Genomic DNA, 27149 nt, shown 5'->3' with positions numbered 1-27149 from the left:
AGTGAAACCGGCTGCACAAATTATTGAAGAAAATAGACTACGCAGGTCTGGCCATGTAAAAGAATGCCGGAGGAAAGAATGGCCAAAATAATGTATGAAACGAGAGTCGATGGAAAGACAAGAGGAAGATCGAGAAATACCTGAGATGGTGCAGTCAAAGAAGCATTAGACAAGAGAGGAATTGACTGGACTAGGCACAGCCAACTGGTACCGAATCGAGACTTTTGGATCCAGCTCTTAAAGCCGGAAGGAGCTCCTCACCTTGCTGTGCGGTAGAAGAGGAAGATTAAGAAGAAGAAAAACAAGATTTAAGTTTCTAAGTTACAAGAAATGTAATAATAATAATTTACAACTTTAAATTTTATTTCTTAAAGGTGCCTGCATTATTTTAGAAACATTGCTTACAGCCATAGTGCTGATTTCACTATGATTTTCAATGCGATAAATGAATTATTTCTTACCTGATAATGACTTTTTTGATGTTTTGGTCATATGAGGTAATAACCAAAGAAAAGACTATGAAACTCAACAAGTGAACTTATTTGATACAAACGAAAAGTTGTGTATTATTTTGCAAATTAACAAGGAATATATATAACAACTAATTAAAAAAAAAATTCCGAACCACTACAACCCATGCAAGGGGTGCTGTACTTCGTAAGGAAGTACTGTTGCTAGACCTGTTAGACAATGAATAGAACGGCTGGGCAATGAAGTGGTTTGGTAAGAATCACACTCCACCATATGATTTTTACCCAATTAAGAGTATCCACTTAATGAGGCTGGGTGGACCCTGGATGGCTTCCAAACCCACAGGGCTGACTCACGGCTACAGTGTGACAGAAAATAATTATCTGCCACAGCCGGATTCAAAGCCGGGTTCTTGGAGTTAGTCCTTACCATATATAACAACTAAACATTTATAACTGTAAAATATAATAAGGAAAATAAATAAAATCTTACCTAAAATTAGACTGTTGTGAAGGAAAAAATAAACCCCATAAATTTTACACAGCAATTTTTGTTTTATGGACAATGCCAATTTATAACAGATAAGTAACGGGCAAAATTATGTCATTTCATAAATATATTTCTGTTTTTGTGAATAAGGCATAGAAAAAAACTGATGGGGGATATAAGCAAGAGGGTTAATATTTTTTCAATCCTAGAAGTCACTCTTTTAACTTAAAGAACAGAAGATTACAGAATTCTTACACCAATTTTAAATAAAAAGATCTATTTAGGTGTTGTTGGGGACAGATTTAATAAGAAAAGTAGTGTTTGCAAGTATTGTAAATGCAAGATAGTAAATGTTGCATTGTTGGCACTGAAAGAGTTAAAATTAAATTTCAAGACAACTTGAATTATTTGTATAATTTTTTATTTATTAAAGATATATTATTCCATTGATAATTTTAATCGATACAACAGTTTTTTCAATGGCATATCGCTGGGTAAATGGTAAAAGTGATTACCTGCTAGTATTCTGAATGTAACTTGACCATTTTTACCACTAACTAGATGATACATTTAGTTTTTTATTTAAAAAACTTAGGGGTAATTAGAAGGTTATGATTTGATAACCTTAAAATTTAATGAATATTAAAGCTGTAAGGATTTATTTTAGATGAAATAAGAAGTGTGAAATGAAAGGACCTCAATAGTAATCATATTTATATTTTCAATTACGTATAAACTTTTTTCCAGAACAAATTATTCATAATACAAACTGTCATTTAAAAAAATCAATTTATAATTCCAATCAACAAACCTTAAACATTATTATTCAATAACGAACATGCAAAATTCTAAATAATGAATGTATAAAAAAATGAATAAAACATTATTAACAGTATTCGTTTTAACATTTTTCTATTACACATTATTTAACTTATACAAAATATTATTGTTTATGAAAAAATAGAACAATGGATATTCATCATATTATACAAACATGTTCGCATGCATACAATCAAATACTGATTATACATAATGATAACAATGAAATCAATCTCTAATCACAACTGGCTCTTCACTTGATTACCTCTTCTCATTATTATTCAGTCAAAAAATAAAAATAGAACTAGTTATAATTGGCTAAAGCAATAATATATAACAATAAGGAACAAAAGTGCAGGCTAGAAAACATAAAATGACCTTGTCCAATATTGACAATTCCAAGTATATAAACAAATAAAATAGCCTGAGATTTAATAATAACAATAATAATAAATTCAAAATGATAAATTTCAAATTCTATTAATTATTATCATAACTAACCATTCTTAAAAAATTACATGAGCATCAAAGATACTAATTAAAATTAACGTATTTACATGGATTTCAATTTTTAGTAAGATCAAGTTAGAATATAAGTTTCGGAAGACCACACTTATTAAAAATTACCAAATAACAAATAAATCAAATTAAATGTAATATAAACATGTTGAAAAAAGTAATAACCTCCGTATACTTCGATATTCATCTGTAAAACTACAAGTTACTTGGTGAGATCTAACAGTCATAACCAAGGGACCCCGAATCGGAGTAAAAATTAATCAAATCTTGAATCAGACATTTTCAATAAATGTTTCTCAACTTTGAGTCTCTACATTTTATGTTAATCACTGATGAATTCAATTCTTTTGAAATATTTTCTCTTTCCGCACTGAACACTTATTAAACAGCAAATCACTTTTTTTTTTCTTTTTTTTTTTAATACTTGCAATTGTTTTTGAGCCATTAATGCTGAAGATATACTCGACCTTCATGCATAAAAATTTTCACTATAAGTGAAAATTGTAAAGGATGGCTACATATTATTAGTAGTATTAGAATATATATATCCCTGTTCTTGGAGTACATTCAAACGTTTTTCAACTGCATCTTTATCTAAAAAAATTGTAAAAAAAAAAAAATAATAATAAGAATAAAACAAATAAATTGAACTATAAAATCTTTTGTAAAAAATCATAAAATGGGCAAAAATAATATATTGTCAAATAATTGAGGGAGGAGGATATTCAATATTAAAAACAAAATTTTTGACAATCTGAATTAAATATTTGTTTCATTGTATGACCTATACTTTTTTAAAATTCATAATATCCTCTAGGGAAAAATATTTCCTTAGAAATAAATAAAATGTATTCAAGACATATATTTATTTTATCATTGGACATTTCAGCAATAACTGTGTCCCCCTCCTCAGCACAGTACAATTCACTGTGGGTTTCAAAAATAGTAAAAAATCTTATTTATAAAAAAAACAATTGGAGAAGACTGAAAATAAAATATTTAGGACTTCTTTTATGTTCAGCATCTTTTCCATTTTTTTTTTTTTCATTGTCATTTTTTCTCTATCCAAAATCTTGATATCATCAAAACATATTTCGTAGTTGTGGTTGTTGTATATTATATAACAAAATAAGTTTTGATGGTGTCAAGATTTTGGATAGAGAAAAAATAACAATGAATACAAAAAAAACAGGAAAAGACACTGACCCTAAAAGAAGACATCAACAAGATTATTCCTGACATTGGGCATTTTCTCCTACAAAAATAATAATTAATTTATATGAGAAGATGGTTGGGGGTGCAACACAAATAAATAAAAACTTATTCATTGGTGCTGACATTTCGGCCAGAATTTCAAGCCTCCATCAGGGCTAAGAGCAAATAACAAGATAAGAACCATAATGAATAAGAGAAATTACAGAATGATCAGAAAATAAGAAAACAACTAACATTATAGATACAAAATAGTGTTGAAAGACATGTATAGTCCAAGTATTATTATTGTAGTTTAGTTAGTAAACATATGTACAAAATAATTTAAAATAATGTATATACGTTTTATAACTAGATTTTCATACATATTTTATTATTTGTTCTTTTCTTTTATCTAATTTTATAATTACTTCTCTCATACAGCCTTTATCTTCAGAATATGCTTGGAATGTACATGTCTTTTAATACTATTTTGTATCTATAAAGTGAGTTGTTTTCTTATTTCCTAATTATTCTGTTATTCCTCTTATTCATTATGGTTGTTATTTTATTATTTGTTCTTAGCCCTGAAATTCTGGTCATAAGGTTGGTACTAATAAATAAGATTTGACTTATTTGTGTTCTTTTCTGACCATATCCCTTATCATCTTATCCTTATACATTAATTTATTTCAAATTTTTTTTTACCCCTTAAGGCATGAATTATAGAAAATCTTTTAAATATATGTAATTCACAAGATTTTTATTATTTTTAAATTAAACATATCAATAATTATTTGAAATTAATTTACATTTAATTTAACTTCTATAATAATGATGAGTTCATTTGATTAAGACTATTACTTACATTTGTTAAGCAGCATTTTGTCCTGGGTATTGGGTGTCTGTTGGGCGAGGGCATGAAGTAAGATCTGAGCCGTCTGGTACCTCGGAAAACATTCAGCTGGGTTTCCAAACAGTTCATCCAAGGCCGCTGTTTGGCACTGGAAAATTAAATGGTTGTTTCAACAGATTTATTGGGACCTCAATGTTTACGCTAAGTTATATAAATTTATAAATACTCATAGTATTTAATTTAATTACATTTTCATTTTATTTGTATTATTTCCTTTAGAAGTTTATTTTCTTATAAAAAAAAAAAAAAAAATTCATTATCAGCCCTGTCAACATATGCTATGTGTTTGTTTGGACATTTCTATAGTTAATTGTGACTATTATAGTGGATTACCAGACCCTGTCTACGTATTGTTAAACAGTTGTATTCTTGGCAGAAAGAAAATTTATAATTGTTATTCCCACCCTGAGAAACCCTACAATACAAATTTTTATAACAACATAAAAATTAAAAAAAATTAATTTGTAATTTTCTCCTTGCCTTGTCTTTAGATTCCCCCCCCCCCAAAAAAATAGTGATAACTTCAACTCAGGCCTATCATCCTACCCAAAACATGAGGAAATATGTAGGGTGAGTAAGGAGGTATGTAGAGTGGTTAGCGAAAGTTGTGTGAAATACACACCACTACAGATTTTTTGAACTGTAGTTCTCGTTAATTTATATCCATCTCCTAGCACTCAATAATATCTCTTTTTTATTTCCAGTATAATTGGATACAGATTTCTAGAAGCCTTACAAGGCAAAACATTAGCCTCACTCATTTACTTTTTAAAACATCTAAACAATAAATAATTTTAAAACTTCGAATTTTTTAGTCTTAAGACAGAATTTCCTGGATTAGTCAATACATATATATTCCAAAATAAACAATTCAATTAGAACTATGAAACCAGAGTACTTACCATATTGATAGCATGGTTGTATAAAATCTTGTCAGCGGTAGCCGAGGCATTTTGTAGCAAGGAAGGTGAGTTCATCTTTTTACATTCCAATAGACACTGCCTAAATTTGGTGTTCATTACGCCAACAACTAATACAAAAAAAAATCTTGCAGATTACAATACAAAAAAAAAATTGTAATTAATTGAATAAAAACTGTAAACATAAATACAAGAAAAATTTCAATTTTATATAAATTTTAGCAGAATGGAGATCTTCATATTTTCTAAAATATTGATTTTAGAACACTCCGAGGATGGAGAACTACCCAGAAAAATGATATATATTTAAATATTTCAGCAAATTAAAATGTTCTTTTATAGTTTTTAAAATTTATTTAAATTTTCTATAATAGTTTTCTCAGGATTGTTTTTTTTTTTTTTTTTTGTTTATGGGAATAAACCAAATAACAAAATGTTAGATACTTTTTAAATTCATAGATTTCATCAATAAAATAAAGGGTTATTATATACCTTAACGGTTAAAGATATTTTTCCCTATCAATAATTTTTCAGCAAAATTGATTGGGGGGAAGGGTAAATAATAAAATTGAAATTTGTTAGTACAAACCTGTCTTGACAGACGAGGATGGTTGAAGCCTGCCATTTCTGAGTTGCTGGGTGGCAAGGCCAAGTGCTGAGCTGAGGAGCTGCATCGCTTTCACAAGCAGCACTATTCGCTCAACTCGCCGCCTCTGGGAGGCAACATCTGTAATGCACTCGGTTAGCGCAAGCACAAAATTCAGTTTAGCTAAAGTCTCATTGTGCTCTCTCTGAAATAATTGATTAAATATTAATTATTGATCACGTATAAAGTTACAGTCAAATAAAAATTATTCATGGAAAAATGATGCAGCATGGGACTAAAATATTGTCCCATGAAAAATGAGTGCATGAGTAATACGAGTGATGTCATTACATCACAAATATTATGTAGTAATTGTTTAAATAAAATAAATTGTACCCAAGTTAAGTATCAAAACACTCTTTATTTCTTTAAAAGTCCAACGTTTATATATATATATATATATATATAGGACAATTATATATAGGAATCATTTAAAGATTACAATATTGATGAATACTCCTTATTTTATAGATTCAAGAAAAAATTAAAAATTACTATAGTAAATTAAGATTAAAAATACTGTTTTTATTTATAATAATTTTATTAAATTATTATTTAAGGAAGGTTAAAAATATTGCTTAAGTTAAATTATAATGTTAAGTTAATCTCCAATTAAAAGTTTTAAAATTTAATATTAAGAGTGATAAAAAAGATATTTATATTTTGTATTATAATTAAGTGCAAAAGTGACGGTTACTACTAAAGAGTTGTTAAACAGTTGCTAAGGCAACTGGCTATCAATCTTCATTTTAAAATCAGTTGTTGCTAATTAGTCGTCTAGTATAATTTATTATCAGCCCTGCCATCATATGCTATGTGTTTGTTTGAACATTTTTATTGTTAATTGTGACTATTATAGGGCATTACCAGATCCTGTCTGTGCATTAGTGTATTTGTGGTTTAAATACATTTTGATTATTAATTTTGATCATTACTAAAACCAGACCACGTCTACCCTCATTAAGTGCCAGTTTGGCCATTTTGGTTCTTGTACATTATGAATGTTGATTCTAATAAATATATAATACAGTCCACTGCGTTTATGAATAAAATTGTGGTAATTAATTTAACTAAGGAATTGAATACTGAATGCATCAAAGAGCCAGTGGCCCCACCAACTTTTGAACAGTTTGAGAGTTGAAGCAGTGTCTATAATTATAAAGTGGTGACAAAAATTTATTTTTGTGAACCTTTTATTTTAACTCTTTCGTTTTATTTTATGTTTATGTTTTCTAGTGTTGGCCTAGCCAAATTAATCTGAGCCAGTTTGTTTTTTGTTCTTTAAAGGCAGATTTCATAAATTGTTGAAAGAATCATCAGGCTATTTATTTTCTTCTGAGAATAATGTTAATACCAAGTTATTCTAAGCGGCTCCAGTTTGAATGTAAACCATTTTTACATTGTAGAAGTTTTAATTTTGTAAAAGTCACCATGTATTAGAACTAAACATCTCAATTATACAATACAAACAATATTTAATAACGAAGGCTTTATATATATTTTTTTTAATGATTTTTCATCATTCATCTCAAATTTTGTAATCTGAATATGTAATAAATTATTTAAAACAAAAATTTTGTTATTTTAAAGGTAATAAAGAGGTGAATTATAGTAAAACTGGATTTATAAGCCAAGTCATGAAACTAATAAAGATAGATACAGAACATTCACAAAGTTTTCAAATTTAAATAAGAATATAAGAAACTATAATAATTTAAATTATAAAAAAAAATATCTACCTCCAGCAATGTTTCCTGAGGTAATTCGGGTAAGACAAAAGTCACGGGAGATTCAATTTCAGTGAAATCTGTAAGCAATAGAAATATTTACAAAAATTAAAGGAACATTCTTAATCAACAAATCTGTATTCGCAACTCACCTAAATTATTTTCAGTTATAGGTTTACTGAAAGGAACTAATGGCAGCTTGTTTGTGTTAAGCGATGCAAATGCTCCACATAATAATGGAGAATTCATCACTGACAAAAAAAGTAATCCATAGATTAAAATCATAAATGATAGATTATAAATCATAAAGTAAACTTATGATAATAAAAACTAAAAAGTTTTTAATTTAATTATATCTAATGAATATATGAGGCTTATAAAATAAAAACCTGCTATATCCAAATGGATTTTTTTTTCCAAGAATTAAAAGTTCATAAGTTGAGTCCAGATTGGAGATGGGAAATGACTCTTAAAATCTCTTAGATATTATTCACTGAAAAACAAATAACATAATGGAGGGGGATGGTGGAAACTAAATATCACTTAAATGATAGAATATTGAGAAAAAGGCAGGTTTTAAAAAAATTATGGCTGAATCAAGATAAATAGGCAAGTTGAAACGATAGCTATTTGGAACCCATATCAATTAATCAGTTTGAGATTGGGTGTCTTGTGGGTTAGGAGTTATTACTATATTTTTAATAACAGTTCTTCTAGGATTATTTCCTACCCAAACATATCATGTTTTCTTTTTCAGGATCCTTATTTTCTGTAATATCTATTCTATATCAATTCAATGATGAATGCCAAATTCTATAAGATACCAATGTAAGGTTTAGTATAGATGGCAAATAACAAGCTAAACAATAATGTTAATAAATTAAGAAATATATACTTGAGGAAAGATTCAACATAAATATATTACAATCTATAAGCACAACACAAAATCGCTGTGCTCAATAAACAATGAAAATATGATAAAATAAACCTTACTGGATTTTCTGAGGGGTGAACTGGAGGGAGAAACCGTCCATGTGTTTACTGGTGGTGGAGTCTCAGCAAATCCCTTCATTCCTGGAGGAGTACCAAGAGCATATTGGACCTAGAGAAAGAATATTATTTTTTAACTGGAACTATAATAGTAATAACAGAAATACAGTAAAAAAAAAAAAAAAAAAAAAAAATGAACAAACTTACAGAGGGTGGTGACAAAGAACTGATGTCTGTAGGAGTAACCCTATTTCCAGTTCTTTCCATGTTAATTGGTTGGGATCTAGGAACTGAGCTCTAAAATATTTCAAATACACCAAGCATGAAATATGGAAATTGAATTAAATTCAATAATTAAACTATTATAAATCAGAATAAATTACAAGTACAATGGTTAATTATTTATAATTATTAAGCAAATAAAATTGTAAAAATAATTGGATTTAATTTTATTTTGAGGCTTTGTATCAATAAGAATTCCACAAGAATTTAATGAAAACAGATTAATACATTCCTGGAGAAAGTTTAAAAAGTAAAATTTTAAAAGTAAATACTGTACTCTGTAAAATTTTAAAAGTAAATACTGTACTCTGTAAAATTTTAAAAGTAAATTTTGTTTTCTTAGTAAATTACAAAGATTCAATATATAAAATAATAAACCAATAATAATAATTGAACTTAGAACAATCCATTGCCTTTATTTTTATGTTATGATCTCCCCTTGTGGGATTGTGACATGTCATACATCGATCAACTTACTCGCTGTAATTGTCTGTTTGAAAAGTCAGATAAGTAAGGCTACCATTATACCTCAGTTCATTTGAATTAAAATTTCTTCATAAGTGAAAATTGGAGTTGCCTACTGTAAGAGAGGGAAATGTTCAGCATTTCAACCTCTTTGTAATGAGCTATAATTCAAAATTATATCTTGATGCTACACCGAGATAGAGAGGTGAAAAGTGGATAAGATAAAACCAGAAATGAAACGATAACGAGTTTCGGAAGTACACTACAAGAGGTGGAAAAACAATTGATGCATTATTTGCAGGACATAATGAAATAATTCAACACATGTTTACTTTTCTTATTTTAGCCATCACAAGCCAGTCATATCAACAATTACTAATAATACGAATGATAATATAAACCATAATTTCATGAATGAATAGTATAATTAAATAAAATTTGATTTAATTATTATAATCAAATAAGAAAATTAAATAAAATGAATATTTTTATAAAATAACTATTGTTATTAATAAAATTTTAGTACACTATTTCATTTCTAGAAGTTTCACTTCTGTCAGCTAGTCCCAAGAATAAGAATATTCTCAAAGAATAAGAATAATTCTCAAGAATTACAGATGCAGAATTGTAACATATAAATAGTCAGAAATTGATATGTGTAGCTGCCTGTTAAAAATATATTTAGATGTTTTTATAACATTGAATCTTTTATTTTAGAGCCATAGCCATAGCCATCAATTCTATGGTTGGTCATATAAAAAAGTTCTGCTTGCTTGAATTTTGCGATTTGTGGCACTGCATGATACGAGCTGGTATGCTGGTACATTAACTTTATTATAGAAAAAAATATGTACAACAGTCAAGAATGTAAGAAGATAGAATATATACATAAGACAGAAATAGAGCTGCAGAATATCAGATTAAAGCTGTGCTGCGTGACATAATACGTTTCCTTGAGACCACAAAATCAAATATATTGTCATAAGCAAACTTAAGGCTTTGATTTAGTATCAATAGATTCTGATAATGCCAGATTAAAATAAATAACAATATTCATATAAACTTGATTTAACGGTCCCAAATTTTGAAGACGTGTATAATGTGTAATACCAACAGTGTTAACCATCCACTACTTACACTAATGTTTTCCTTTTTCTCATCAGGTTCTTTCTGTAAAATCATAATTAAAATCCTTAACAAATATTATTATGAAAAAAAAAGTCTTCTTTAATTAAACTGAAATGATAAAAGATGTGTGGATAGTTGACTGTAGATTGCATATATGAGGAGAAGACGATTATGGGTGCAGTCAGAGAAGAAAACAAATAAGTATAAACTTATTTATTAGTATCAACGTTTTGACCAGGATTTCATGCCTTCATCAGGGCTAAGAACAAGATAACAACCAAAATGATTAAATGGAATTACAGAAAAAGAAACATTAGAAGATAACAGATAATATAGGTACATAAGTAATATTGAAGGAAATTTAATATTATAAGAATATTGAAACTGTATATATTAAAATAGAAGGAAAAAGTAAACATTACCAAAGTAAAAATGACAAAATAAACCAAAAGCAGAAGGATCTAAGAATACATTCACATAATTAAAATTATTAACAACACTGTAAACTATAGAACAGACAAATTATGCAGATACAATAAATAGGCTGGCTATATAAATAAAGAATCAGAGAAAACATTTTGAAATAAAATTATCCAATTTAAAAACCACAATCTTAACTTAAATAGCAAAATTTATTAATGAGGTGTAGATAGTTGACCGTAGATTAATGATTGGAGAAGTTTGTCGGGGGGTGCGGACAGCAAAGAACAACATAAATAAATATGTCATAACCCCTGATGAAGACCTGAAACTCAGGTCGAAACGTCGGCATAAAATAAATAAATGTGGTTTTGTTTATTTATGTTGTTCTTTGCTGACCTCGCCCCCCGACAAACTTCTCCAATCCAAATTTATTAAATATAGACATATAAATATGGAGGTAAAAACACAGGCACATAGGCAAATCAATCTGTCCAAAGAGATAATGCCTAACATAGAAGAGCATTGGTTTGTGCTAGAGGGGCAAGTGAATGCATCAGTAGTGAAAGACATTATTTCAAAATAGAAATAGATGTAATTGACAAAATGAGGTAAAATATTTTATATTTAATTAATTGTTGTGAGAGTAAATATATTAGTACATGAATATAGGGTATACCCAAAACGTGGAACAAAAAATATAGAATAGTATTCTGTTCTAAATAGAAGTTTTTTTTCATCTCACCATATTAACAAAGGAAAAAGTAATATTTCATTCTTAATTTTAATATTACTTTTTCCCTGTTTATTATTATATACAGTTTCAATATTCTTATAATATTAAATTTCCTTCAATATTACTTATGTACCTACATTATCTGTTATCTTCTTGTTTCTTTTTTTTGTCTGTAATTCTATTTAATCATTATGATTGTTATCTTGTTTTAGTTCTTATCCCCTAATGAAGGCTTGAAATTCTGGCCGAAACGTTAGCACTAATAAATAAGTTTCTACTTATTTTTGTTCTCTGACCACACCCCCAATCATCTCATATGAAATTATATTAAGTCAAATTTTTCTAAAGTAGAGTATTGTTGATACTAAGTAAACCTCTTTCTCGAAGTAAAGGCTACAATTTCCATCAGTTGAATGTATCAATCAGCAAACAATTCTATGATGAGAGTAACTCACAATGAAATATAATTTTCAAGCTTATATATGCTTTTTAATTTTTTTTAACCAAACCGATCCAGCCTATGTAGAAGTTCAGTCTCTCTTTCATAATTCTTGGAATGGTGTTAGAGGAGTTTCGAATCTAATAATCGTGCCAAATTTTTAAATTTTTTTTAAATTGATGCATGATTAACATAACAAAAGTTAATAATAGAATGAAATATTTTAGATTTTACAAATAACTAAAAAAAAAAAAGTTTTTCGAATAACTCAAAAACTATACATCTCTTAGAACAATATTTGTACCCCACCCATTTGTAAAATAATAAAATTCTCTACAATGTAAATACCTTCTAAATTAGATCAGTGTAAGTAAAGATAGTAACCCCTGTTTTATCTTTAATTTAACACAAAAAAGATCAGAAACCGATCATTCATTGACTTAGTGATCACAGAATCACAGGAACGACAGAACATATAAACCTGAAATTATTATTAGTTGTTCTCATTATGCTATAGATAGGCAATAAGTGGTTTAAAAAAATTATTACTAAAACGAAAAGAGAGAGGGCGATTAAAACCATTTTAAGGATAGGACTCATGACTACTACGAAAAATAAAATTGGCTAATTGCACTTGAGCACATTCATTCAAAAGGATTTTTGGTCAGCAGCTTAAAAGATACATGTAATTTGATATAAATCCAGGCTCTGGTTACAACCCTGTCTTCTCCTGTAAATTGATTAGCAGGGATATGATAGCATAATTGTTAATTTGAATTATTAAACTTTAGAGTATTATGGTTAATTGATAGTAAATTGTAGAATTAATAAATACAAGTTGCATTCACAAAGTTCCAAGACTGATCTTAGAACACAAAATATATTAAACATTTTTGTTCAGCAAACTTTAAGTTATCAATATATGACCCTCGGGAATCAACATTGTTCCATGTTTTTTTCCATTGTTCACGGGATCCCTAGAACTCTAGAGCCAGAAAACCTCATCAGAGCTGGATGAAACCATGTCAAATTGCTGTCCATTCAGTTCCTTGGGGAGCGACTTTTGAAAGCAAATCACAAAACTGACCTCTGAGTTTTTTTTTTACCTCATTCCTGGACATTTCGGACATATGGGGAAGAAAGGGGTCAATTTTTCATTTTGTGGGAACGCCATAGAAATAAAAGTCGACCCTCCAGGCTGGATTCAAACTAGCACCGCTGCAGTTCCCAAGTAGGTTCCAAAGACTTATGCCTTAACTCCTTGAGCTATAGACTGGCCCTAACCTCACCTTTGACAGTCTGTCCAAGAGGAACTAAATCTTTGTTCATCACTCCTTTGGCTGGATTTGACACAATTCCAGCAGTCCAGACAGCTTCGACGAGGTCCCTTAAAAGCTTTCCATGTGAAGAGTCCTAGGGAGCCTAGGGCCAATGGAAGAATGCTGGCAGTTGTCTTAGGGTCATGTATTGACAACTTTAACGTTGCTGTACAAAAATGTTTGCTATATCTTTTGGTTCAAAGACTTGTCTTGAAACTCTGTGAATGCACTATATAGTTTCGGCTTGTTTTCAATTTTTATTAAAAAAATTATGTATATTTTTAAAATTTAAATATTTCTTAAACATTTTTAGAAAACTAGCTTTATCTTTATTTTTTTACCTGTTTCTATCCAGATAAATGCAGGATAGAGGCAAGGCATGATGTGGTTATAAAGGTATAAATAACATTTTCTTATCAACATCTTGAGATATGTAGTTAATGTATAATTCAGCACAAGCACATTTTTTGACTGGGATTGTTTACAGGAACTATGACCTTATGTTTCTTCTACATGGTTCTGTAACATCCTTTAAAATAATTATAGAAGATAAATATGAACTTACCTTTTGGATCGGTGAGTTGGCTTGGACTACAGGACCTGAACGTGTAGGCACGGAGATAGGAAGGGAACTAGGTCTTGGAGGACTGATTCCCATATAATAAGGTGCACTGGAATAAAGCAGAAAGAATAATAATAAGAGAGTAGGAATCACAACATTTTTCATAAGCACATTAAACCAAAGACAGAAATCTAATTTCAAACAAAAGTTATATTTCTTGGATTAAAAAATCTGGTGCGGTGTGAGCATGACACAAGTTTCACTTAGAACTCTCCCCCCCCCCCAAACTCCCCTGCTTTGAGCTGAAATCCTCACTTGTTTCAGAACAGATTTTTCTAAATTATTTCGATAAAGCTCTACCACTTGATTTTAATCTTCAAGCATAACTGCTTTTTCCAAAAATATTACTAGATAGTCATTTCCTACAAGGAATGGAGCAAATGAAGAAATTAGTTCATGTAAGAATAAAAAGGAAGTGATTAAAATATTTTTTAAAAGTACAATAAACAAATATGAATGCCCACTAATATCAGATTTGACTGATTCCAGGAAATTACTAATTGAATTTAAGTTTCTTTGGAACTAACACATTTCCTCTTCACTTATCTTTTTTCTTCTATAGATTTTAGAAAATTAATTTAATGGTTTTATTTTTTATTTAAATTATTTATTAACAACTTTTTTTGATAAGAAACTTTTTCTTCTTTCTCATCTTCCTTAAGTGCCTTTCAGCGTGGAGGATCCTCTATCCACTTGGTCCACACATCTCGGACTCAGGCAAGCATCTTCATCTGAGCCAGCATTTTTCCTCTTTCCAGACCTAGTCATTGAATATAGTCCATATAGCTCCTATCTATGCCTGTCTCGCGGTCTTTTACTAGTCGACCTTGCCTCCATACAATTTCTTTGCACTCTGTCCTCCCTTTCTCCCATTCTATGAGATTGATAAGAAACTTCAATTTTTTTTTTTTTTTTTTTTCAAGAGATAACTCAAAAATAGAGGCTGCCTGTACGTTGTCAACACAACACTTTCTAATTAGTCATTCTCTACTACCTTTTTAGTTCTCAATACACAACCATTTATTGTGACAGCATCTCCCTCTACGTTCCCAGTACTTACACAATCTCTGTAACTGTAATGTCTTTCTTCTTCTTATCTCTACAACTTTTTATCCTATTTTATATTTCCATACAAATAACAATAAATTATGATATCTCGTGTTAATTTTTTTTTATTTCAGTACTTTTTATTTTGGCCCATACAACTGATGTATATTTTCAAGTATTTTATTATATCTTTCATTCAATTTTCATTGATTCATTTATTATTGATTGAATTATCATTGCAATTTTTATACAGTTTGAAAAATTACAATAAAAATGTATAAGAAAGATCTCTTTTCAGGAGATAAATGTATTTATATTGAACATTTTAATTATTTAAACAAAGTTTATGAATGTATTTATTATAGAATGAATGAATGAAAAATGTTATAAGTAAATTAAATTTGACTTACTATTTATCAGTAGGAAGATTGTGTGGAACCATAACGAAGTCATCTGAATCCGATGGTGATAAGTTAATTGGAAAAGCTAAAAAAGAATAGAATATTTAAGTTAAATATCAACAAAAGAGGTAACTGCAAATATTTATTCCAAAAGAAATAATGTATAATTGATAAAAATAATAAATAATATACAGTAATTGATAATAATCAATTATGATAATTGATTAGGTAAAATTTTTATTTATTGATGAATATTACAATATGCCACAGTCAAAGGCAATAAGTAATAGTAATGTTATTGATTACATTCATATCAAACTCATAAAACACACACACACATGTATATAAAAAAAAAACAACAACTAAAAATAAGAAAAACAGAATTAAAATATATATTTAATTAGATAAAATAGGTAAACATAAAAATGTCTAACTAAATATAATAATAAAATAAAAAATTATTCACATCCATACTCTATTATGTACTATATTCCAGCGCAGCCTTCTCACTGCATAACAGGTACTGAGCCAGTGGAGGCTGAGTAAGAGCGCTAAAGTCACAAACACTCCTAATACAAGAGCCCAAGAAGAGAAAAAAGGCAGTTATTCACCCCAATTTTTTATTACTTTAAGGAAAACTACATTAAACTAATTACTATTCAAAATGGATCAGTATATCAAGTATAGTTAGAGGGAATAAAAAATGGGGGGACTGCTTCAAAACGTTAAAAAAATAATTTTTCATTCAAAGCTTCATATCGTTAAAACTATCTACAACACTAGAAAACCTAATAATACATCATTTTAAGTAGGATAAACTTACTAAAATAAGAGCCTTAACAGAGCAGTTAATTATTATTAAATAGTTCACAAAATAGTTTTTTTTAAAAGCAATATTTTATAAAAATTGTACTGAAAATTTAGTAGTTAGTGAATTTATAGTGGGAAATCTATATATCAGGTACCAATATCTATTAGCACTCAAATAAAAGCTAGCTTAAGGTGCTATAAAGTATTTTATGACATTTATCTCCATATGAGTTGTAGTTTTCATGATATTTGCTAAATTCCACGATATAGAGCTCTGAATGAGAAATGAATTTTTTTTACAGCCACCATTTTGTATTCCTGTACATTAGTTTCACTCTGAAATCACATATAAACATATTTACATAAATTTAAGTAATATATTGCTTCAATCCATTCATCCATCCAGTTTCCATTGTTAACCATTATTACTATACGACATTATACAGTTTACTCTTCAATTATAAATAAAACTTATAGCGTTAGATAATGAAATAAATGAAAATTACTAAACAATACCAGAAAGGAGTGAGGTATGGGTTGCAGAAAAACTCAACAAGATTCAAGCCATGTATATTATTTCTATATATAAGGGAAATGCCTGTTACTTCTCAATTTCAACATTGCTTAGCTAGGGCCTTCTGACCAAAAACTTAAAAGTTAGAATATACAAAACTATTATCGAACCATTACTTCCCACTGTTCTTCATAGATGCGAAATGTGGCCTCTTACATTAAGGGAAGAACAGAGCCTTAAAGTTTTTGAAAATAAAGTAATACAAAAAATATTCGGATTTAAAAAGGATGATTAATTAATTGCCAGGAGAATTTAGAAGTCTACACAACACTGAATTAAGGAAACGGCACCTGGTATAATTAATGAAGGTTATAGCATTGTGGTGTATGAGATGGAAGAGTCAGTTTGTAGGACTTGGTAATGAGCCGATCTCTCTCTAAACTGTTAGTTGAATAAACACTGAACTGATGGGTAAACATTCAAGGAGAAGACCGAAATGTAGATGGAATGATTGCGTTAAAATTGATTTAGTAGTTGGGTTTAGAGGGGCATCACTGGAAAGACATATGTAGAGGCATTGGTGGTATCAGTAACGATTGGTGGTATTAGCATTGAACCTTCGCGATCACTAAGTCTTACATGAAGATTTCACTGCAGAAAGAAAATTTTATTACAATAAGGTAGAGCTGGGCCAAAATTAGCTATAGTTGAAACTATTAGCTAAAATTGCCATGGATACGACCCTTATTCATGAATGAACCATTGAAGAGTAAATATCGTATCCATGGCAATTTTAGCTATTATCGCGATCACTAAGTCTTACATGAAGATTTCACTGCAGAAAGAAAATTTTATTACAATAAAGTAGAGCTGGGCCAAAATTAGCTGTAGTTGAAACTATTAGCTAAAATTGCCATGGATACGACCCTTATTCATGAATGAACCATTGAAGAGTAAATATCGTATCCATGGCAATTTTAGCTATTAGTTTCAACTATAGCTAATTTTGGCCCAGCTCTGCAATAAGGAATTCCCCATGACAGGCCTAATCAAATGTTTCGTAATATTGACCCTCACTAAGTTTATATGCCTCAACACTTATAACTTTAAATAGAGATGAAGTAATCATACCTGGTTCAGGAGCAGGACTGCAGGAAAGGGGGCTTGGAAGTTGCTCGATAGGCACTGGTGTTTTTGGTGGATTCAAATATGGATGAGCAAAAAAATGTTCAAAGCTCATTCTCTCAGAGGCATTCCTCTTGAGCAGTCCAGTCAAAAGGTCTGCCATCTCTGGAGATGTCCCAGAAGGGATGCTAAAAAGAAATGTATCCAATTAGTAAAAGAAATCATTCAATGATCTTCATAAGATTAAAAAAAACAAAATCCAACAAACTTACTTTACTAAATTAAGTACTCACTTAAAATAAATAGATTCATCCATAATGGCCAAAATGTCAATAAGGAAAAATTATACAATTCCACAAGACCGAAAAATGGTAATGAATGAGAAGAAATAAAGACAGTTTCAAATTAATAAACAAAGATATATATCTGGCAAAACCTGACTACTCTATGAATTCATGCAAAACATGATGGCTAAGCATAATGAGACCTTTCATAACTTAAGTGCTACAAATATAATTATCAATAAAAAATTTGTGATTCAATAACATACTCAGGTATGAGTACAAGATTTTTTTCGTAAATCCTCTTGAGTGCTTGTGGATTCTGAGCATTAAACGGAGCCGATCCAGTAAGGCATTGGAATATAATAGTTCCGATACTCCAAAGGTCTACTTTAGCGTCGTACTGGAGTGACATAATTACTTCCGGAGCCTGAAAAATAAAAATAAAGTAACAATTAACTTATTAAAATATGTAACAGAAGGAATAAATAAGTCATATAACCTTATTTCTATATGGATCAATAAGTATCCTTACCATGTACATGGGGGAACCGCATAATGTGGCTGCCATAACACCATCCTCAAGAAACCTTGCGAACCCAAAATCAGCTAAAAAAAAAACCAAAAAAAATCAGAAAACTAATCTATTCTAATAAGAATAAATAAAAAAATATGTTCAAGTAAAAACCAATCATTATATCTTTCATTTATTCATTCATAATCATTAAGGTTTTGGTACCATGTCATAAAGGATAACACTGCATTTCAGAGTTGACCAGACCAGACCACTCTCCCTGAGGCAGGCAATGGAAAAGTGTTATGAATTCAACAAAGACATGCATCTGCTATTTGTAGACTTGAAACAAGCACATGACAGAGTAGAGCTTTTGAAAGCAATCGTAATGGTAAATGTCGGTATACCCAAGAAAATAGTCAGGCAGACAAAAATAATGCTAATAAGTTCTCCTTATCAAGTTAAAATTAGAAATTGGTGGTCACAGGAATTTTCTGTGGAGAATAGCTTGAGACAGGGTTATCCCCTTTCTTCTCTTTCTTTTAATGTCTGGAGGTTGGTATCAGTTTATTTAAAACTAACCCAGGAGGGACCATCTGCAATAAACACCTAACATATGCAGATGATGTTATTTCCAGCATTACAGGGAATATTCCAAGAATTAAAAGAAGCGGCAGCTATACTAGTTCTAAGGATTAACAAAACAAGACTGTGTACAAGAAAAGTTCAAGAAGGGAATAGTGAAGAAACTTCCACAGGTAACATTTCTAGTTCTGTAAACCAGTTTAAGTACCTGGGGAATCCTGGCTACAGACAACAATTAACCGGAGAGTGAAATAAAAGCCATAATAGCAGCAGGACATAGATGCTGTTTCTCACTGCAAAGACTATTGAGGTTAAGAGCAGCAAGCAAAACCATTGTAAGCCAGTGGTTACATATAGGTGGAAAACATGGCCCTTGACAACTCCAAATATCAGAACGATTGCTAAACTCCAGGGAGAGAAAGATGTTGAGAAGAATATGGGACAGAGTAACTGAGAATTGAGTAGGAATGAGGAGCTGATGGAACTATTTGGGGAACCCAACGCTCGGCATTAGTGAAAAGAGCCCAAATAAGATGGATAGGAACATGTGGAGAGAATTCATGATCAAAGAATACTCAAGCAGATGCTCAATTCGAAATTGGATGACAAAGGAAGAAGAGAACACCCTCTAATAGGCTGAATGATGTAGAGGAGGATCGAGGTGGCTCAGTGTTCAGAGGAGGAGGTAGAGAGTGAAAGATATTAGAGATTGGTAACTGGTGGAAGAGGCTCGGGTTCTTGTAGGACTGTAGTGCCATGATAATAATAAATAGATAAATTTATGCTTATACTGTACAGTAAATAGATCGAAAACTAACAAGTCATGAGACATAATTTTACAAAGCGTAAGTCACATGGTAATCACTACCCTTTCTAAAATTCAGCACATACTTTTTAATTCAAACCTTTAAAATGTCCATGTTTGGCTTGGCACAAATTCACAACATTCATAGGATAACAGCAATGGAAAATAAGATAAAGTGAATAAGTCCTAAATATTACAATATTTTTAATAAAACTAAAAAGTAAATCCCAAGAACCAAACAACAAAAGATATAGTAAAGTCAAAATGTAATACAATACCTCAAAAACAAACTTATTACTGAATTACCTATTTTGAGTGTAATCATTGAGGGTGTAAGATTTTCTTTGGGGACATTATATGACAGTAATATGTTCTGTGGTTTTAAGTCACGGTGGATTACACCCATCGCATGGAGGGCCTTCATCGCTGCAGCTAAAAAATTAATTTAAAGCAAAACATGAGTACTTTTTTAAAATTCTTAATAAAAATTGGGATAAATATAAAAATAATTACCTATTTGCTTTAAAAACATTCTTATAGTGTCTTCGCTGAGGGTACCTTTACCTAAACAGAGCATGAAAAGTTTATATATGCCAAGAAAACTTAGATAAATATGACAAATTATTATTTTAAAAAAATAAATAAATAAATAGAATTTCATGTCGCTTTCCAATTTCAGCCACTTTTTAGAATGTTATTCAATTAGACAAATAATTTAACTTGAGTCTTCTCTTCCTGTTTTAAATTATTTAAATCCTCTTCCTTTGTTTACCAAGCATTGGTACAGGTCTTAGATTTGTGGGAAGCGGCAAACGTGTAGAGTAGATCCAGCGTTAAGTGTTTAGTTTGTAAAGGTTACAAAATACTGGTCAAGTCATGGAGTATTAGTATAGATTTAAAATATTCTTTAACTCTTGATAGTTTTAATATAGTCTGAAAATGGACCTCAATCTAGAGAGGACTAAGACAAAGTAATCTTGAAAATAAGTCAAATGAGCCAAGTTTGTCGAAATGATTGCGGTATGAATAAAACTGAAACATGATATTATGTTGAATTTAAATAAACCAACCACTCATGCATTCAAGTAACATATCTTCAATATAACATAATAAGCCATAACACAAGATCAACACATTGCTTAAGCTGTAATACCTTGTAAGTCTTATAAATAACATTTCAAAATATAAAAATTAAAACTCAGTTGTAGAAATGAGAAAAAATCAATAAGATATCTGACAAAATGATGGGCGAGCCTAAATATCTCTAGAACAATATTTTGATTTTAAAAAAATCATAACATATTAGTAAATTTTTCAGACTTAAAAGGTATTGCGGATTAAGCGATGATGGAATGATAACCAATAAAAAAATTAATTTAAGCAAAGATTGTGTAGTCAAAGCAAATGTGAGGATACTTAAGTGATACTAAATTATGGAGAATTCAATCAAGCCTTTTATTAATTGTTATATATTTTGAGGTATTTGATGTGGTAATATAAATTAAATATTTAAAAAATTATATTCTAAATAAGAGTATAAATTTGAAAAAAACGCTTGGTAATAAACAAAGGAAATGTGACTGCTTTGCTTGAATAGTAGCACAACTCAACAAAAAGTGCTTTTAATATATATAAATAATTGACCGTATAATTTCAAATTTCTGAAAAGAATTTATTGGACCACATATCCATTAGCGATTTTTTTTAGAAATTATTGGAGTTTAGCTGGGATATGATTCCTCACCCACCCTATTCACCAGACCTTTCCCTAACAGATTTTCATTTATTTCAGGCCCTTCAAAACTCTCTTAACAGGAAACACTTTAAATCACTCGAGGACATCAAAACGCACATAGGACGGAGGACAGAATTAAAAAATTACCTGAAAGATGGCAAAATATAATAGATCAAAATGGGCCATATATAATTGATTAAAAATATTTACAATAATCTGAACGAACAACCCAATAATTTCTATATTTTTTTTCAACTTTTCTTTAAATATTGTATAATTTACAATGAAAGTATAACTTGTTTAATTTGAAGATGTTTTTTCTTAAAAACTGGTACATCTTGGTAAAAAATTACTGACACAATATGTTTATTTAGTAAATTTAGTTCTAATAAACACAAATGTCTAATATACAAAAAATTAAAAGATTAGAATGAATTTTAAGTCAATATTTGAAAAAATGTATATTTAAAATGTTTATATGCTTCTCCTCTAAAATTAACATGTGAGATGTGCCACTATTCACGAAAAGCAGTCATATCAGTTTCAACACTAAAACCTAGCTTATCATTAAAAATTGATTGGAAACCAAAATAATAAGTATAGAGCAGGGTTCGTCTAAAAAGGATCAGTTAATTGATGTAGGGTTATGCAAAAGGAAACGTATTTTCTTCTTTGATTTCAGATGATAAAATTTAATTATTCTTATATAAATATAAAGGAGCATTGTTTTGTAGAAATATCGGATGAATGTGCGGAACACTGATAGGAAGAATGTGCTGTGCATAATGAAAACTAAAAATTAATCACATCAGAAGTATGCATGGACCTTTGATAACCAAAACACTGTATGTTAACAAAACAAGGCAACCTAATCTCCCTATTATTATACTGGACACTAATTATTCTTATTTTTTGCAACAACTTCTGAAAAGCTTTCCATGAGTCAAAATAGAAAATCTCCCACCCCATTTTCCTACATTTTATTCCATTTCATAATAATGGGTGATGTGAATAAAATGAAGTAACTCGTTACAAACACTGCACCCGAATTTAAAAATTTTCTGAGATTCAGCTCAATAATCAAGTGCTCGACTTGTAAAGCAATGCTTCATAGTTAAAGAATTTTTCAAAATATTTTAATACAAGTGTTAACTCTTTTCACTAACGCTAGGCGGAAACTGGAAAGTTAGAGGAGAGTGAGTACTTCAAAATAGCTCAATATTACTGAGAATCCACTTTCAAAGAAAAAATAACAGAAAATATAAATGTTAAAGTCCAAAGAAAAATTTATTTTTAATAGCCTTTCCAGTTGACTTTTCGATCATATATATTTTTTTATCTTTTGTTTTTTGTAATTAAAATAGTTACCAGTTAGTTGGTTAAAATATTTCATTGAGGCAGGCTTTCATCTACAAGAGTGCTGTAGGTTTATGATGATCTCATTCCAAGGACAGTTCAGAATGAGGAACTATTAAACATCGAGATAAGCTGATGGAGACTCCTAGGTCTCTATGTTTTTTGAGTATTACATACGTTAATTTGTAAACTATCACTAACTAAGTGGGGACTCTATTCCTCACCGGCCCTCTGCCATTGATTTGGAGTATACTGCAAATTTTACAAGGCACCAGATTTGTGGGTTTCTGGTGCTTTCAACTACCCACCGTTTCACCACCACTGTTTAACCTCCAAGTCTTTGGGGTAGAGTTTTCCAAGCGAATTGTCACCAGACCTTCACTGTTTGGATGATGGCGGAATCCATCTTGGAAGAGCTTAAGAGATTTATCAATTCCTCAAAAATATAGAAGTAATTTCGGTTTATTCACTCTATTTCTGAGCAAATGCTACAAAAACTGAGCAATAATTATTTGTTTTGTTCACCCAAAATCAAGCGACTGCTTGAAAACCCAATATTTGAGTAATTAATCAAAGCGATTCATTTTATTCACGTTACCTAATATTAAATTATTTTTAGCCTAATACTGTTTATATTTTAGTTGTCTTCTAATTAGGACCCTGAGACCACTTCAATACTACTTTCAGTAATAATTTTCAATGCCTTCTTGTTTCTATGCGATTCCACTATTTTCATATTTGATGTGACTGTATCTATCATATCTACAAGTTGTTGCTTATTATTTATTGTATCATATTTATAAATTAACCTCCTATCTATTGATATTAGATTAAATACAAACTTTTAGTCGTTCCTTCCCGGGGCCCCCTGACCAAAGTCTTTGATTTTGTTTTAGAATGTTTGTCTTTCTCACCTGATAAAATGTTATACAAAAATTTCAATTTTTAAACTAAATCACTAAAGTTAATAATATTTAAATAATTCATTTATTTAAAAAATATATCTACATTACTTTAAAAAAAAAATCAATTAATAACAGAATTTATAAATATTAACTTACTTTGTAAATAATCAGCAAGATCGCCTCCATTACAGTACTGTAAAAATTTTCAAGATAAAAAATAACTTATGCATTTTAAATAAATTAAATAAGGCAATATTTAATTAAATTATTATTCAAAAAAGTTAAAAATTTCAATTATCAAGAATATTTATACTCACTTCCATTATAAGGAATACTACATGGCTTCGATCCTAAAAACAATATAAAAATTAGTGTGATAAGATATTAGATACACAAAAGCAAGACAGTTATATTTACATATATACTTAAAGTTATTTACCTCTACAGCATAAAGAGCCACAACATTTTCATGTTGAAGTTTGGTTAATTCCTTCGAAAAAAAAAAAAAATTAATTATACACTAAAACAGAAAATTGTATGTACCATAATTGATTTATACTTTATTTTGTAATATTACATTCTGACATATTTTCAGACAATGGTAATATGGATGATAAAACTCATTCACACCATATTTACAAATATATAAATTATTTGATAACAAAATAAGAAATAGAAGAGAAGAGAAGAAAAAAATTATAATAAATAAATAAATACAAACAAAAAAAAAAATTAAGAAAATAATATCTTAATTATTCCTATTTACATTCAGCCTGGGGAACTCTGAACTGAGCTCTTCCCCCACTTGTGAAGGAAAGGGCAGGAGGCGGGAAGATCCCAGCTCTTCTCTCTTCACCACGTCACTGGTTAAAAGCCAGTGAAGGATGAGTAAGGGTGCTAGCCGTAGATGCTCAGGACTTGGGTGGAGAATCTAGCAATTGCCAGAACTCCAGTCCATTAATTGAATCAATAGAATGGACAAGGAATGTGATCACAGACATTGTATTAACAATAAACTAATCACATAGCTGAGATGTTTGGAGGAAATGTTATAAACAATTAATTTATAACATTCATAAATTACGACAGGTAAGACAAGAAATAATTAAATTTGTATTTTTCAATTGTAATTTGAATACTAAAGAACTGTTTAAGTTTAAATAAATTAAGACAAATAGATATCATTTTTAGGCTTATTAATTATATTATAATGGACAAAGTAGTAAAAGAGACAGTGTAAGTGGTGACGGCATATCTTCATGAGGTAATTGATAGAGTCATTTGGTGTCTGTTAATGTTAGATTGTAGTATTATTTTGCATATTTGGTAGAATGAGATTATGGTTGCATTAAGCGTTGAACTTTCCCTAAGTTGGCGGAAGCAGGTTCTCTACCCAGTATTTGAATAGTATAAACCTGAAGTGTCCACAATAGATAGCAAAAGCTATATTAAAAAAAGTAATTAGAATAAGAGCACTTTCTCGAGTAATTACTTTTGGTTTGGAAAAAGGGAGTCAGCCCAGTGCCGGAATAGATGTTGACTCTTTATGTAAGATTCAATAAATATATACATATAATTTTATTTTAATTTGAGTTTTTACATGTATAAATTAATTTACAAATATAAGAAATTGTTTCCCTATAAAAAGTAATATATTTTGAACTTTTACTAGAATAATAAAAAAAAGAATAAAGCTTGATAATTTTTGAGTAGGATAAAGTCTAAAATATGAATTCTTGTTTATTCCATTAGGGTTGAAATGCCAGAGTAACATAATGAAATACTTTTTCTTTTTTTTATAAAAAGAAAAAACCTACTAATAGTGAAGTATATATACAGAAGAATAATATAAAATGAAAAGAACTCCACAAGATATGCTAGGATAAATATTTATATCCATACGATATTTGACTCAGTCTAATTTCAAGAAGATGGTGAAAGAGTCTAGAATTATGATACCTCTTTCTGCTACTTTGTCTAGTGATATCACTTAAATAATCATCTAGCTCTTTGTATATAAGTTATTTTTGTAGCTTTGTTAACTTAGGATTTAGGTTAGTCGATAAATTATTATTAGCTATAAATAAGAAGTATAGATCGAGGAGAAGATGGTTGGGGGTGCGGTCAACTACGGAAGTCAACTCTAACTTGTTCCTAAAGTAGAAAACACTAAACTGAAACTGGAATGAGTCAGGAGCAGCAGATAATAATAAAAACCGAGAAGAGTTTATATCAGAAGAACCAGCACTTCATGGTACCATATTCTGCCTGTCTAGATATGCTGTACTGGAGTGTCACCTACTTTTACTGGACTGTGACAAATGCAGCATTTTATCACATAAAAAATATAGTAAACAATGCACATTACAAACATGGCATTTCAAAGAGAATTTGTTATTTGTACGGAGAACAGCCTTAGTCAGCAATCAGTTAATTGGTTACTCAGTTAATGCAGTGAACAGAGAATTCAGTTTAGTGTTCCAATACTATTTAGTTATTTGAGTTTAGTGCTAAATATGACATTTGTTTTTAAAAAACTATCGATTATCTACAATTAAATAACAACAAAAACAAACTTTAAGATTGCCAAAAATTAATTTAAACTATACTAGGTGTAAATTAAAGATTTAATGCATATTTATTTTTAACAATATATCATTGTTATTGTAAAAGAAATACATTTCTGTTTTTTAACTATTACCAAATATCATAATCTGAATATAAAAACATAATCTATACTAAAGATTTATAATAGTAAAATGTTCTATTGAATTTATAAAATAAAAGGAAGACTTAGGAAAAGCACATAATATTTTATGCTCAGCTATAAATTAATATTTAATACTTAATCAAAAATAAATTTCTAAATTAATAACTGCGTCTAATCAAGTTAGTCTTGCATTGCAGCAAAACAAAGACACCTGGAGCCATTTGAGACAAAGGCCAATAGAGAAAGAATTCAAAATGGTGGG

The 27149-nt window shown here is 29.5% G+C and overlaps 1 protein-coding gene across 5 annotated transcripts in view; it reads right to left on the bottom strand.

Annotated features, from left to right (window-relative positions):
- Positions 1–2613: 2613 nt before the first annotated feature.
- Atg1 (serine/threonine-protein kinase unc-51-like protein Atg1) overlaps positions 2614–27149 on the bottom strand; it is a 27972-nt gene continuing 3436 nt past the window's right edge. Inside the window, exons 3-22 of one of the 5 annotated variants that reach the window (XM_067051966.1) lie at positions 24617–24667; positions 24495–24527; positions 24334–24370; positions 24115–24186; positions 20695–20745; positions 20488–20613; positions 18813–18886; positions 18547–18707; positions 18003–18184; positions 15557–15632; positions 14043–14148; positions 10573–10605; positions 8896–8985; positions 8692–8800; positions 7851–7949; positions 7711–7778; positions 5915–6116; positions 5308–5435; positions 4358–4493; positions 2614–2892 (exon numbers count right to left, since the gene is read on the bottom strand). In XM_067051966.1, coding sequence (XP_066908067.1) covers positions 2813–2892; positions 4358–4493; positions 5308–5435; positions 5915–6116; positions 7711–7778; positions 7851–7949; positions 8692–8800; positions 8896–8985; positions 10573–10605; positions 14043–14148; positions 15557–15632; positions 18003–18184; positions 18547–18707; positions 18813–18886; positions 20488–20613; positions 20695–20745; positions 24115–24186; positions 24334–24370; positions 24495–24527; positions 24617–24667 — 1914 coding nt within the window. In that variant the 3' untranslated portion in view covers positions 2614–2812. The remainder of the gene's footprint in view (positions 2893–4357; positions 4494–5307; positions 5436–5914; positions 6117–7710; positions 7779–7850; positions 7950–8691; positions 8801–8895; positions 8986–10572; positions 10606–14042; positions 14149–15556; positions 15633–18002; positions 18185–18546; positions 18708–18812; positions 18887–20487; positions 20614–20694; positions 20746–24114; positions 24187–24333; positions 24371–24494; positions 24528–24616; positions 24668–27149) is intronic. The other 4 variants (XM_067051968.1, XM_014414826.2, XM_067051967.1 and 1 more) reach the window with 4 other exon arrangements.

This window comes from Halyomorpha halys, unplaced genomic scaffold, assembly GCF_000696795.3.
Source record: "Halyomorpha halys isolate HHAL.00 unplaced genomic scaffold, Hhal_1.1 Scaffold88.1, whole genome shotgun sequence".
Taxonomy (NCBI): domain Eukaryota; kingdom Metazoa; phylum Arthropoda; class Insecta; order Hemiptera; family Pentatomidae; genus Halyomorpha; species Halyomorpha halys.
The sequence above is the reverse complement of the archived record's forward strand: the minus strand, read 5'-3'. Positions and strand labels throughout refer to the sequence as shown.